The following is a 13574-nucleotide window of genomic DNA, read 5'->3' as shown; positions in this document are numbered from 1 at the left end:
GTTTTGCCTAGATGGATTCTCTATGTTTTGAATCTGATTACCCTGTAAGGTATTTACCATCCTGATTTTACAGAGGTGATTCTTTTACTTTTTCTTCAATTAAAATTCTTCTTTTAAGAACTTGATTGCTTTTTCATTGTTCTTAAGATCCAAGGGTTTGGGTCTGGGTTCACCTATGCAAATTGGTGAGGATTTTTAATCAAGCCTTCCCCAGGAAAGGGGATGTAGGGTTTGGGAGGATTTTGGGGAGAAAGACTTTTCCAAGCGGGCTCTTTCCCTGTTATATATTTGTTAGACGCTTCGGGGTGGCAGCAATAAAGCCGAAGGGCAAAAGGTAAAATAGTTTGTACCTTGGGGAAGTTTTAACCTAAGATGGTAAAAATAAGCTTAGGGTTTTTTTCATGCAGGTCCCCACATCTGTACCCTAGAGTTCAGAGTGGGGAAGGAACCTTGACACTCATCCACCCAAAGCTCTCTAAGCACTTTACAAACACCAGTGAATTAAGCCTCATGACATCCTTCCATGGCAGAGAATTATAATTTGCCCCACTTTATAGGCGGGAGAGTTGAGGCACAGAGAAAAAAGGTGTTTTGCCCAAGGTCACAAAGCAAATCTTCGTCACAACAGAGAATAGAACCAGATTGCCTGACTCCCAGTCCTGGTCTTTAACAACAAGATAATTCTTCTTCCCCCTTTCAGATTCTACAATTGCTGTTTCTTGCTCCTAAGCAGTCCAAACAAATGAGGTTAGATTGTCCTGTAGTTACATTTTCTAGCATTCTGCCCTGGTAAGAAGTTTCTTCTGAATGAGCCCATTATATTGTGATTCAATTTATCTGAGGATGCTGCAAATGAACCCTTTTACAGGGTGAGAAATTACTTCCATTAAACAAAGGTTTATAGGTTCTCACTTTGATCCCCTCTTTGCTAGCAATCATTCTGTGGCAAAGCCAGTGAGAAAAGTGAGCAAGTTATAAAACTTGGTAATCTAATCAGCCATTGTACCACAGACTGAACTTCAGCCAGGTTTCTTTGAAAAGATAAGGTCCCAATTTTCATACTCTTCTCAGGAATTGATTGTTTCTTTATGTATCATTCCCCACCTCTTGTCAGTAAAGTGGTGACACAAGTTAATTACTGCCACAAGGTTATATTGTAGTTTGTCATAGCTGAAAGTCATTATTTTCAATATTACAACCTATTCTTGTTGTGGTGTCTTGGAATCCATGGTGAGAGATGAGGTAATTAACTTGGGTTGACTGCATTGTACATTTTAAGAAGGGCAAATTCTTTAGGACAAGCCTGTCACCAAGCAAACTATGTAAGCATAAATACAATAAAAAGCCAGGACTGAAGTAATTTTGGTTCTTTTGTTTTGTGTTCTCTTATTTCTTCCTTTTCCCATAGTTCAGATGAATACCCGAATTGTTGTTATAGAATCCTTTTGTGGAATAATCTCACCTTCCAAGAAATCCAATTGGCAAAACAATCACCAAAATGTATATGCAGTATGAGAACTGATTTCTAATTACACAAGTCAGTGAAAGTATGTTAGGAGCAGTGCAATAGAAGGCGGACTAAGAATACTGAGAGAAGGGAGAAGAAACTGCCTGCATCTCTCAGGATTTCCTAAGTGTTTAGGGAGATCCCAATGGGTGTAGAGCCAGCTTCTAGCCCCCTCCCTGTAGCCCTGGCATACAGCATGTGTTGGAGAATGGTGCATTCCTTCTATTTCCATCTTGATGGACAATGACTTGAGGGTCATTGCCAGCTGATGTATGTTAGAACAGATATTAGGTTGCTCCAACTGGGGCTGAGGTGAAGCTGGAAAAGAATCAAAGAGTCATAAACCCTTCTTTTTTTCCTTTTGTGTCAAACAGATTTCAGATGCAGCAGAGAGTATGACCCTGCACATATGTACACAGGTGCATTTGCTACAATAGTAGGGGAGTCTCTACACTCTCCTTTTGTGTTGCTCAACTTTCATCACATTAGGACTAGACAAGATGCAGAAAAATGCAGCCTCTCTTCACAAATCTTTGTTAGCATTATATACACAGCAAAAATAGAATAGAGCGTGGGTATTTTCTGTCAGAGCTGAATTTATGTTCAATGGTTAATTCGGTGTGGATACTTGCCTCTTATTTAATTGTATTTTCTCTCCTGGGGATGTGCATCAGGCTCTGGGATGTTATTCCAGCAGTAGGCTTATAGTACAATGGTTCTGTGTACAGCATTAATTAATTTAGCATGAATTGTGATTTACTTTGAGAAACAGAATACAAAAATTAGAAATTGTGAGGGGGTTTTTTGTTCGTCCCCCCAGCCTCCCCAGTAATTAAGAAAGTTAAGTTACAGCATGAGGTTACAACTCCATAGCAAGTTGCCCAGTATCTTATTTGGAAGAACATTGTCTTCCTGAAAGGGCAAGGGTTGCAACAAACCTTCGTTCTGTGGATCTCATGTATGGCATATAGACAGGCTGGAATTTGTATAGCTGATGGCAGGTAGCCCTTAAGTGTTCTGTGGACCTAGGGCTAGTTCGGATATTGCTTTCAGACTTCAAGCCATGAAGGCCCCGACACCACACCAAAGACAGGTTGAAATGGTAGCATAATGTTCATGAAATTAGCTCTTGCGTTGAGTGCTATGGCACACACTCTATTTTGTGCTGACTGAGAGATCTGGGATGGTAAATTAAACTGCTGGGGAATCATATTCCCTTATTGGGACCCTTCTTGGGATACACTGTAGGTTCCTCCTCTTCTTGTTTAGTAGAAGCCTCTATCTATTAGTTCTCTAAATCCCTTCACAAATACACCATTGTTGACACAATAGTCAACAGCTAGTTCTCTCACTATGGAATTAAACATCAAACTCCAATCCACAATCAGAAAGCTTTGCAGCAGGCCTCATATTTGCTAGAATCATCCCTGTCAGGGCCACAAATAGCTGCTCCTTATTTCTTTTCTCTTCATGGACAAAATTGGATACTCCTCTCAGCTAATACTGCTGTTCAGTTTTCCCCGTCAGGTGTTTCAGCATCCCAGACCATCAGCTAGCTGCTGAAGTTGTCTTATTTGTTTTTTCTTGACTTCCTTTTTGTTTAAAAGCCCCCTTAAAAGTATTACCAAGTTTGCCTGGGCTCCGCTGGCACATTAATTCTTTGACTCACCATTTTCTTTTTATGAGGCAAGTTGTTTTGTCTTGTCTGTTGACCCATAAATAAGTTTCAATTCAAGTTCCTTTTCTATTTACATTTGCTGTCTGGTTGTAGCTCTCCTCCCTCTGTTTCCCCTGCCCCTGCCCGCCATGAACCTGGAAGATGCCTGACACTGACAGCACGACCAGTCATTATAATACCTCAAAAGAATCACAACTCAGCTGGATGTTGTCTTGAGCCATCAACTCAGGCAATAACCTATCATTGTGTCTGGCCTTCCCTGATGCTTTCAGCACATCTGGCAGCCCCAAAGAAAAGGTCCTTGAGATTAGATGAATCAAATATTTTGGTTGAGGGCTGAGGCTAGGCATTGGAAGCTGGCACTTTAGTGCAAATTTGGCATTTTAGAAAAAAGTGGCACTTTGACAGTCTTGAAGCAACTGCCTGGACACATCAGTGCTCTTACCTTCACAGTGTGTCACTTGATTCTAATTCAAAAGGTAAAGCAATTGAACCTTCCTTGAAATATGTGTAGAGACCTACCCGTATTGATGATGAGCCTCATTTTAATGGCTTATATGTCTTGATGTCTGCACTTGAGACTTCAAGGACCTTCAGTTCTCTCCAGACCCTCTGATTCTATTTTCAGTAGAACCTACTGGTGGATCCACATTACCAAAATGCTTGTTATATGAAGGTCCTCCACCACATTGTGTTGTGCTCTTGAAACATGAGACATCATTTGTGTCAGTGGTTTTGGCCTCATTCGAGACACACACCAGTAATGCACCAACTGTTTTGATGGCATGGATTCTTGCGGTGCACTGGTCTAGCTTAAGGCAGTAAAGGCATGGATGATTGTGGCAAGATCTGGACCAGAGCAAAGAAAGTAAGATTTTTTTGCATGTCCCAATATAGAAAAAAGTGCTTCTGGCTATCTGGGAATCCAGGAGTTGGGAGGTGTCTGGCATACTTGAGATTGCAACCCACTCTGACATGCTCAATACAGGGAGCAATAATAGACTTTGGCAGTTTCTTCAGATGCCTCTGATAGCCAATTGTTGTCTCCTCCATTTTATATGAGTTGAGTTTATGCCAGATAGCCTTCATCCATTTGTTTCTGCCAGACATTGGGAAAGCAAGTAATTGCCTCCATCTGGGTCTGATAAAAAAGCAATGCACACTTGTATTATCAGCATATTAAAGATACTGTGACCCCTGCTGCCTCACTGAACTGAACATACACATTAAAGAAGAGGAGTGACATTCTGAAACTAAAAGCACTTGGAGAGTTGCCTGTCACCATTCTCTGGGGAATAAGCAGAGGCACTCTCAGGTTATTCCACTTCTCCATGGATTGCGTATATATATCAACAGCACTCCATGGCTGACAGCATGGAAGCTAATTGCAAGAGTTCCCCTCATCATTCGCTGTCATGCAGCCCAGCATACAGCACCCAACCGTAACTATTTCCCTAAGTGAATTAGTGCATTGAGGCATGAATCTGATTCATCATCTCCCTCTGTAGAGTTTCCAGCTGGGACACTAAATGAAACTCTATCAGAGAAGATAGTGTCCTTATTCTCACAGTCCTTGATACTACTACAGACTCTTAGAAAAGCATATCAATATCTGATTGAGTTTAACTGTGAAGTGGCTGACTATGAGGAACAGCTGACACTGAAATTGGTTGAGATAATCTAGATCAGAGGTTCTCAAACTGTGGTCCATGGACCACCAGTGGTCTGCGAGCTCCATTCATAGTGATAAATAGTTCCCGCTGATAGTTCCCGCTAAGGTGCATGCCTGGGTGACCGCACACAAGAGAATGAAGGGCCACCCACCTAATCAGTAGAGCTGCACTGGCATGGTTCCACTAATTAGGTGCCTGGACCCTGGAGAAGACACAAATGTAAGGTGAGGTGGTGGCCTTGGAGGGAATAGAGGGGTAGGTGGGAGGGGGAAGTGGGGTGAAAAGAGGGGTTGCGGGGAATTTGGGCCATGCAGGGCTGAGGTGGCCAGAGAAAGAGGCAACTTTCCCCAGCTAAGGAGCTGCCAGGGCAGGGGAGAGAGGGAGAGACCCCCCCTCCTTCCAAGTATCAGCTCTAGGGCTGCCGAGTGGGGGAGAGAGGGCACATCCATCGCATTAGAAAGGTAAGACTACTGATATTAAAATATGAGTTGTGCTTTTATTTGTAGAACAAAAAAGTTAATTATTAAGGGTTTTTTTTTAAAATATAGCACTTTTATCCAAAGCACTTTCCAAATGTTGTTTGTACCGTTAGCTAACTATTGTAAATATCATTAAGTGGTCCGCCAAGACCCGCAGCAATGTTCAAGTGGCCCGCAAAAAAAAAAAAGTTTGAGAATCAATGATTTCTAGATCAATTAGATGGCTTGCTTTGAAGGACAGCTCTGAAGGACAGGAATTTGCACGTGCTATGCCAGAGAAGAAGAATGTTTTAGTTTCTGCCACACAATGGCATATGAGTTTAAAAATTCCTTATATTGAAGGTGAGCTGGTTCATCACCAGACCTCTATCACCAAAGCTTTTGCCTTTCTTCCTGGTTACTGCTAGCCCCATATATATATATATATATTATCATTCAGGAGATTTCCAGCTAAATGCATCTGAGTACCCTACATACAAATGCAAAAGATTATTGCTTGGACTCAGCACTGTAACAGAAATTCAAATTTTGGTTAAAAGTGTCACAGACAGAGAACTTTCTTGGAAGCAACTCACCCTTCTACCCCTTAAATTTTATTTTGAGGGGATGTTTCTTAGCATGTGTTTATTTTAGGTATTTTGGGTCAAATTCAGTCATCAGGTAACTGGATACAACTCTGTTGAAGTAAATAGGTCTGATTCTGATCTAAGTTGTACCGGTATAATCGAGCAAAAGCACCAAAGTTAAATGGAGTTACACAAGGATAAAACTAGATCAGAATGAGCCCCAGAGGAGTTAGAGGTGTCTTTAGAAGAAGAATATCCTGCTCCCAAATAAAAACGCTTGTTCTTATAAACATTACTGTCCATAATCACATACTGATTCTATACTGCTATTGGAAATTCCACTTGCAACAAGTTTTTTATGTGTTATCAGTTAGCAATATTTTATAAAAACTCAGGACACTTTTTTTATTCTTCACAGAGTGGGGATCTCTTATTTTGTACCTTTGGAAAACAGAAAATTACTGAGTTATAACAGATCAGCACTCATCTATCCTGTCAATTTTGCCTTCAAAATTGGGGAAAGCTTTGGTTTTCGGTTCTTGTTTTACTGTATATTTTGTTCATTTTGCATGGTGGTGGCAGTTACTGGCTGTTGAAGTGCACAATAAATTGATATAGGCTCATTGGTCTGAGAAGATATCCGAGTTGAAACACTGAGCTATAAACATTGCAAAATGTCCATGTGCTATCAGACCCATGATGGTGGTCAGTTAAAATTACTGGTATTTACCATAAAAGGACAAGAATGACAGGTACATCATTTTCTCTTTATCTCTGCTAAATAGTGCTATATGGAAGGCTTATTCATTGGCCTATTTCAGCAAACTATGAGATGCATTCTTCTTTCTAAGCATGCGTGTACAATCATTCCTGTTTATTCTAGTGGAAGTTACCCCACCCTATGAAGAAAACAGCATACCTCTGTAAAGTTTAGAAATGATCTATCTGAAATAGCTATATACTTGCATAGACACCAACTATACAATACTATATACTTGTATAGACACCGACATCATTGTGTGTAAGCACCAGAGTAGTATCTGAGCATGTTGTTTCAGATATTTTTGGTGTCTCTGGTTATTTCTGCATCCACCAAGCATTCTAGTAGACCATTTCTAGGAAATGGTCATGGCTTCTTATATGAAAATCAGCTTCCTGGTTTTACGCCTTTATAAATCGAGTGGGAGGTGGCGGGGGAGAGGGAGTTGTGCAGACTCTCAACCCATCCTGAAACTCCCCAGCATTCAGGGTAGAACATTGCTACGTCCAACAGGGAAAACACAAGCTTCCTTTCACAGCTGGCCAGTTCATAGTGGGGGGAACATGACCCCCTCTTTTGCTGGGCCTTCCCTGTCTCCCTTTTGGGGTGGTTAGCTCCATTAATAATCATAGCCCCATGCAATCAAGTGAATGCAATCACTGCCATTGCGAGCAGCTCCTGCATAGAGGAAAAGGAGAGGTTAAAGGGGGAAATGCTCCTCTCACCCCTACTGCCCCTTCAGAAGCTAATCACTGGCTGGCTGTCAGATTCGTGCACTTATTGACTGTAGAGTTGCAGTACAATAAGTATTTTAATAGTGATGGGCAAATCATATAAGGTTTGTGGAAGTTCATTGATTCCCAGCATGACAGATAATTTTTAAAACAAGAATTTTATACTTCAGAGATTGTAACAGCTCCAGATGGTCATTCTGCTTTCTTGTAAACCAGTTTAAATGGATTTTACAAGTGGGTTTTTGGCACAATAATATTCTCTTTATGTGTATTCAGTATGGTCCAAGGTCAATTATGTCATTTTAAATGATACAATAAAGACTTCTTCAAATGATATGTTGTAATCAACCACAATATGTAGCTTCAGTTGTATTGTAGATGTTACTACTGTATTTCCTTATATATACTTAGGGAGTAAGGGAATATCAAGGAAGGACCCCAGTGAGACATTCCAGCTAATCTAACAGGAAAAGATTATGGGAAATATGATTCTATCATGCCTTCTTCATCCTCTTCTGTATCCCCCCACTTGGTCCTGCAGGTTCATTATTGTTTCCCTTCAATGTCTACATTTCAGTGTGGGCCAGGACGATGAAGCTGTAGGATGAATCCCCGGGAAACTGGCAAACCAGTTAAGTGACCAACTACAAAGTGAAAGGCCTGAACCCAGATTAATAAGAAGCAAAAAATATCTGTGCATCACTCTATTCTCTACAGCCTGGCCAAGATGCTTGAATCATCCCTCTATAACACTGACCACACAATGATCATCTTTAGTGTTGTCACCTTCAGACAAGACTACGGTGGTTCACCCTAATTAGTTGTCATGGCTTTCCTTGAAATCTCCCCAGAAACACCATATAGTGTAGAATGAATGCCTACCGACTGAGGCCCTGTGAGTGGAGATCACCTACACTGAAACCATTGCCCTAACTTCATGTTCGTTTCCTGATACAATTTAAGGAGTAGGCTGTAATCTTTAAATCCTTGAATTGTGTACTTCTCATCCTGCATCACGTTACAACAATTCAGATCAGTTGGCAAGCTCTTGCTATTGGTTTCTGAAGTTTAAAACTCCAGGATCAGTGTCAGGGGTTTAGCCAGAGGCCCTCATCTGTGGAGCTTGGTCTCTTAGGGAGTCTGCTGAAGCCTGAACATGCACAACTTCAAAGCACAATTAGAGGCCCTCCTTTTTTTTTTTTTTTTTTTTTTTTGAGCTCTTGTCTGGTTTTGGGGGAAGGGTGTGAAGGGTATTTTGTTTGATTTTATATTCTGTTTGAGGATATTCCTGACAAAAGGAAAATGAATGTTAATTCAGTTCAATGTGTTCTTATGTAATATAATTTATATTTTAAAAATATCTACTGTGCATAAATACTTAACTGCTAATTTTAAAGAACACCTACTATTACTTTGTTGCTATTACTAGGTTTTTGGGGGGGAGGGAGAAATTGAATGTGGCTTTGGTACACTAACCATTTTCCAAATGGTGTTATGAACTCGGTAAATACTGAAAGGCCTAATGTACAGTAGAAACTAATCCTGAATTAGAGATGTTGAAAAAATGAAGGTTTTCTTGTACTCTGCAAAAATCCACCCAGAGAAACTTTTCTACATGATGGACAGCTTGGAGAAAAAGACTGATTTTTTTTCTCACTGTGGGGAGTTTTCTTTGAGATAAATAGTGATGCCAAATGTGATGCCATCAGAGAAGACAAAAGGGGATGCTCTTTGGCTGAGGAACACATCTAAGAGTACATGGTGACATGTCTGCTTCCGTGACTGGGGAATGAAGCAATCCCAAACCTATGTCTACAAAACCTTCCCCCAACCCCATTACTCCAGTGTGTATTGTCACATTATTATATATATATATGAAATAACTGTTTTTTCTGTAGTGAGTACAGTGTTGAGAGAGAGTGGGGAAGGGAGTTCTCAGGGGTTTACTCATCAATGTCTAGAAGTGTACCCAGAAGAGAATAAGGAGATTTATACAAAGTGCTCGTGGGCAGTAGCTCAGTAACTCCAATTGCTTGCAAGTGGTGGATGTTAACATTTATTATTGACCACTAAAAATGATGCTATACTTGAATACCATTCAGATGCTGCATTTGAATAAAGTAGCCCGTTTGCCTAATGAGTTGGCTGTAGTATGCCAATGCATCTATGACTTCCTATTCACTTCTGGTGGCAATTCATGATGTTTGAAACCCTGTAGGATTTGAATTTGGAGAAGCTGCCTCTTTTTGCTCTGTTCATTTCCTCACGTTCATGGCAGTTGGTTAGCCAACTCAATGAAATCCAGTGATAGTTAGAATGTTTGGAGGCTAGAGGCGGGCTGTACACAGAGGAAGGACCTCAACTCTAGAATTCACTTCTCATGTTAGTTCCCAAGAGGCCAAGTCTTGTTGACTTCCAGGATACAGTGATAGCCCTATCTTTTCTTTAGGATTTGCTTGAGGGGATGAGGTCAGGCAATGCTTATGTTAATCTATAGCTAAGCTAAATTTCTGGATGGAGTCTACTTTTACTTAACATTGTATAAAGTTGCATTGTTTTTTTAAAGAAATGCACATGCTGCCAGAGATTGTTGTGATGGACAAGTGTTTAGAAAAAGGACAAATAAATATATGTACAAACAAATACATTGAAACCTGTGTTTAGTCTGTGCAAGCATAAAATGGTGTACAAAATCTCATAAAAATGTTATATTTAATTTAGATTGTTCGCATCCTGTTTAAATTAAAAAATAGTCAAATACCTTTTTATTCACATATTCTGAAATAACAATACATTCCTGGGCAGGGATTTTGTGTGCTATGTTTCAACAACAAGTACATGTTTGAAACCCTTGAAAATAGCAGTTTACGATAATGGAAATGCTGACAAAACCTTAAATATAGTGGTGTTCCTGGATGCCATCACAACAATGCCTAAAGCGTATTCTAGTTGGGATTCTGTTCACTTGATTGTGGTAACTGGGATTGCAGGAGTTTAACAGTGTTTGACTAAATTGGATATCAAACCTATATTTGTATGTTACAATATTGTAAGATGAGTTATTAGAATATCTGTATTTGGGTATTATCAACAGAATAATTTTGCATTCTGTTTCTTCCTAGGAGGGGAAGTCGCTAAGCCCAGATTTGCTCAGTATTTCCATGGCAGCCTTGCCAGTCTCACTATCCGTCCAGGCAAAATTGAAAGTCAGAAAGTGATTTCCTGTTTGCAGGCCTGCAAGGAAGGTCTGGATATTAATTCTCTTGAGAGTCTTGGCCAAGGAATAAAGGTGAGGGATGAACTGACATCATCTTTGATAAAATTTAGACCTGATTTATGAAGTGGAGAGCCAGAGGTAAAGTACACACAGTACAAATGTACTCCTAGAAGCAATATAATTTCCCATAAAGTCATGCAAAGAAAAAGCATAAAGGAGAGGAGCTGTGATAATGCAAAGAAAAATATTTCCATTATTTCAACAATACACACTTAGAAAGTAAGGTGCCGCAGCTATTTCACAGTCCCTAAGGATTTCCAGGTCATGTTGTCAAAGCCCTGTTTTGGTACTCTTTACAAAAAGAAAAGGAGTACTTGTGGCACCTTAGAGACTAACAAATTTATTTGAGCATAAGCTTTTGTGAGCCACAGCTCACTTCGCTGTAGCTCACAAAAGCTTATGCTCAAATAAATTTGTTGGTCTCTAAGGTGCCACAAGTACTCCTTTTCTTTTTGTGAATACAGACTAACATGGCTGCTACTCTGAAACCTTTACAAAAATAGGCATGCTTCTACAGACTGCTGTATTTTATTGAATTTTGGTCTGAAATAGCTTTAAAGCAACAGGAAACATAAGTGAAATATCATTTCATCTGGTGGCAGCTCTGCAAACTGGGTTGTGTGTTAGTTTTAACATATATTTCACAAGGCAAACTACATTAATAGGACATTAAGATGGGACCATTAAGTATGCAAAAGTCAGGAAATGCAAAGATTAAATTTGCATGTGCAACTTTAACTGTGTTTGTATATATCCATTATCTTATGGTCTTTAATGACATAATCACGTTATAAAGTAATACAATATAGGGCAAACTCCTGGCCCCATAGAAGTCAATGGCAAAATTGCTAGGACTTCAGTGGGGCCAAGACTTCACTCATAGTTTTCTCTACTTTCTTGGATATGCATACGTAGCCTCTTGAATGTAATTTTCACCCTTTTATGCTGACACAAATTTGTCAGAATATTCCAGAACAGCTCTAGTTACTAAGAGACTTGTTAGGTAACAAATACTCCTCTCTAAACTGCATATTTTAACAAATTTGTCAGTTCCCAAGTATTATACATTTTCTTTTTAATCAGCAGCACAATCTTGCTTTGGCATATTTTGGGGAGTCAGCCAGTTCACTAATATTGAGTTATTTTAGCAGTATAGATAATCACAGTACAACCTTCCTTTGGAACAGAACAGAGAATTAAACAATTAACTAGGGAGGTAATTTAACTGCAAATTTATGTGGCCTCCACCTGGCAACAAATTGTCATTGTTACTCTTGTGTTATATTTTAATCTAGAGAATGTTGTGAAGGTACTGTTTATGTGTATTTTTCAGGGAAATTATTTGAGTGGGTTTTGACATATGCCAAATGTGGCATATACTAAGTAATACACAGAGCTGCAAGAAGATACACATGTGAATCTAGACAAGAGGTTATGTTGTACTCTTGATTTATGGTATCTGCAGACAAGGGGGCAAAATTTAAGTTGCATGTGCAAGCTTAGGACCAGATTCTTCAACCTTTACTTGTGAAAATAGGTAATACTCAACATGAGTAACAGCTGCAGGAGTTAGCTTTATGTGGTAAAGATAAGATTGTTTCACTGTCTTTAAACTTGAGTTTGATTAAAGTTTTTGGACAAATAATTTATTCGCTGAAAAATGAAGAGTCAGGTTGGCTGAAGCTATTAACAAATTTGATATAAATTTGCTGATTAGTTTCCAACAAAACACATTTTTTTGGAAGGGGACCCTATATTGACAAGGGAATTTAGATGCCAATCACAAAAGTACCAGAGGAGGAGGTAGTCGTAGCCCCTTATACTCAGTAACCTTGAAAGCTGGCCTCCCATTTCCTAGGTGAGTGCCCCTAACCACTAGGCTACTGGCTATTCTGGGGTGGCACTCTCTGTCTTTCCTGTTGCATACATAATTACGTAGGTATAGAATCAGGGACTTGAGTTTGGGTCTCCCACATTCCAGATGAGTGTCCTCATTCTCACTTTCTTTGGACCAAAAACTATTCAAGCATTTTATATAAAGTGGAACACCCCTACTTCCACCACTACCTCCACTTCCTCCAGTAGTTTTTTAAAATCTAGCCCTTCATTTTCCTTTGCTTTTATTAAAAATACCCAGAAATGAAATATTTTGTTTCATTTAACCCAAAATGAAATTTGTCAACTTTTCTGATTAGCTGAAAATACTGAAAAAAATCGGTTTCAGTTTCGGACAAACGAATGTTTTTTGTGGAACTTCCGGAGACCTACAAAAACCCCAGTTATTCACCTTGTTCTACTTTAACCCTCGTGTCAGTATTGAGTGGCTCTATTTCACCACCTCATTCTTTCCTGGGTAAAACCTATTGCATGAAACCTTCTTTTTTTGTGGTACTACCTTTATATACTGAACAAAGAGCCCCAAAAGTACTCTATTTTCATGTTTTATTTATTATAGTGAGAACGTAAATGATTTCATAGGACTTCCACCCCAGCAATTCAGTAAATTTTGATGGCATGCTTCTTAGCAATGTCCTTTACAAATTAAGATTATGAATGTAACATAAGGCTGTTTACTAGAAAATCCTGTTTCCTCACAAATATATACCAATACATGTATGTTGGAATTTGTATGTCATAAGTCAGCTTATACTTGGCTCATGCTTATTAAAAACATACCTAGTCGTTGCACCCCTGTTGTCATTTTGAAATTGACATTATTATAGTAGCCTGTGGTTTCAGGTGTGGGTGGAAAAACCTCTCTTCAGTTTTGCCTCCCACTGCTGCTCCCGCACGGATGAATGGTTCTCTCTATGAACCAGCAGTGGGTGGAAGAAAAATGAAGTCCAGGGAATTTTTTTTCCTTCCCACACTGAACTTCAAAACATTTTCAATTTCAGAAT

At 39.4% G+C, this 13574-nt stretch overlaps 1 protein-coding gene across 5 annotated transcripts in view; it reads left to right on the top strand.

Moving 5' to 3' along the window:
- The window catches only part of CLSTN2 (calsyntenin 2), a 741922-nt gene that overhangs the window by 703356 nt on the left and 24992 nt on the right, over nucleotides 1–13574 (top strand). For all 5 annotated transcript variants that reach the window (XM_073359981.1, XM_073359980.1, XM_073359983.1 and 2 more), the window contains one exon: nucleotides 10520–10686. In XM_073359981.1, the coding sequence (XP_073216082.1) occupies nucleotides 10520–10686 (167 nt within the window). The remainder of the gene's footprint in view (nucleotides 1–10519; nucleotides 10687–13574) is intronic.

This window comes from Lepidochelys kempii, chromosome 9 (genome assembly GCF_965140265.1).
Source record: "Lepidochelys kempii isolate rLepKem1 chromosome 9, rLepKem1.hap2, whole genome shotgun sequence".
NCBI classification, from domain to species: domain Eukaryota; kingdom Metazoa; phylum Chordata; order Testudines; family Cheloniidae; genus Lepidochelys; species Lepidochelys kempii.
This window is presented reverse-complemented; position numbering and strand designations above follow the sequence as displayed.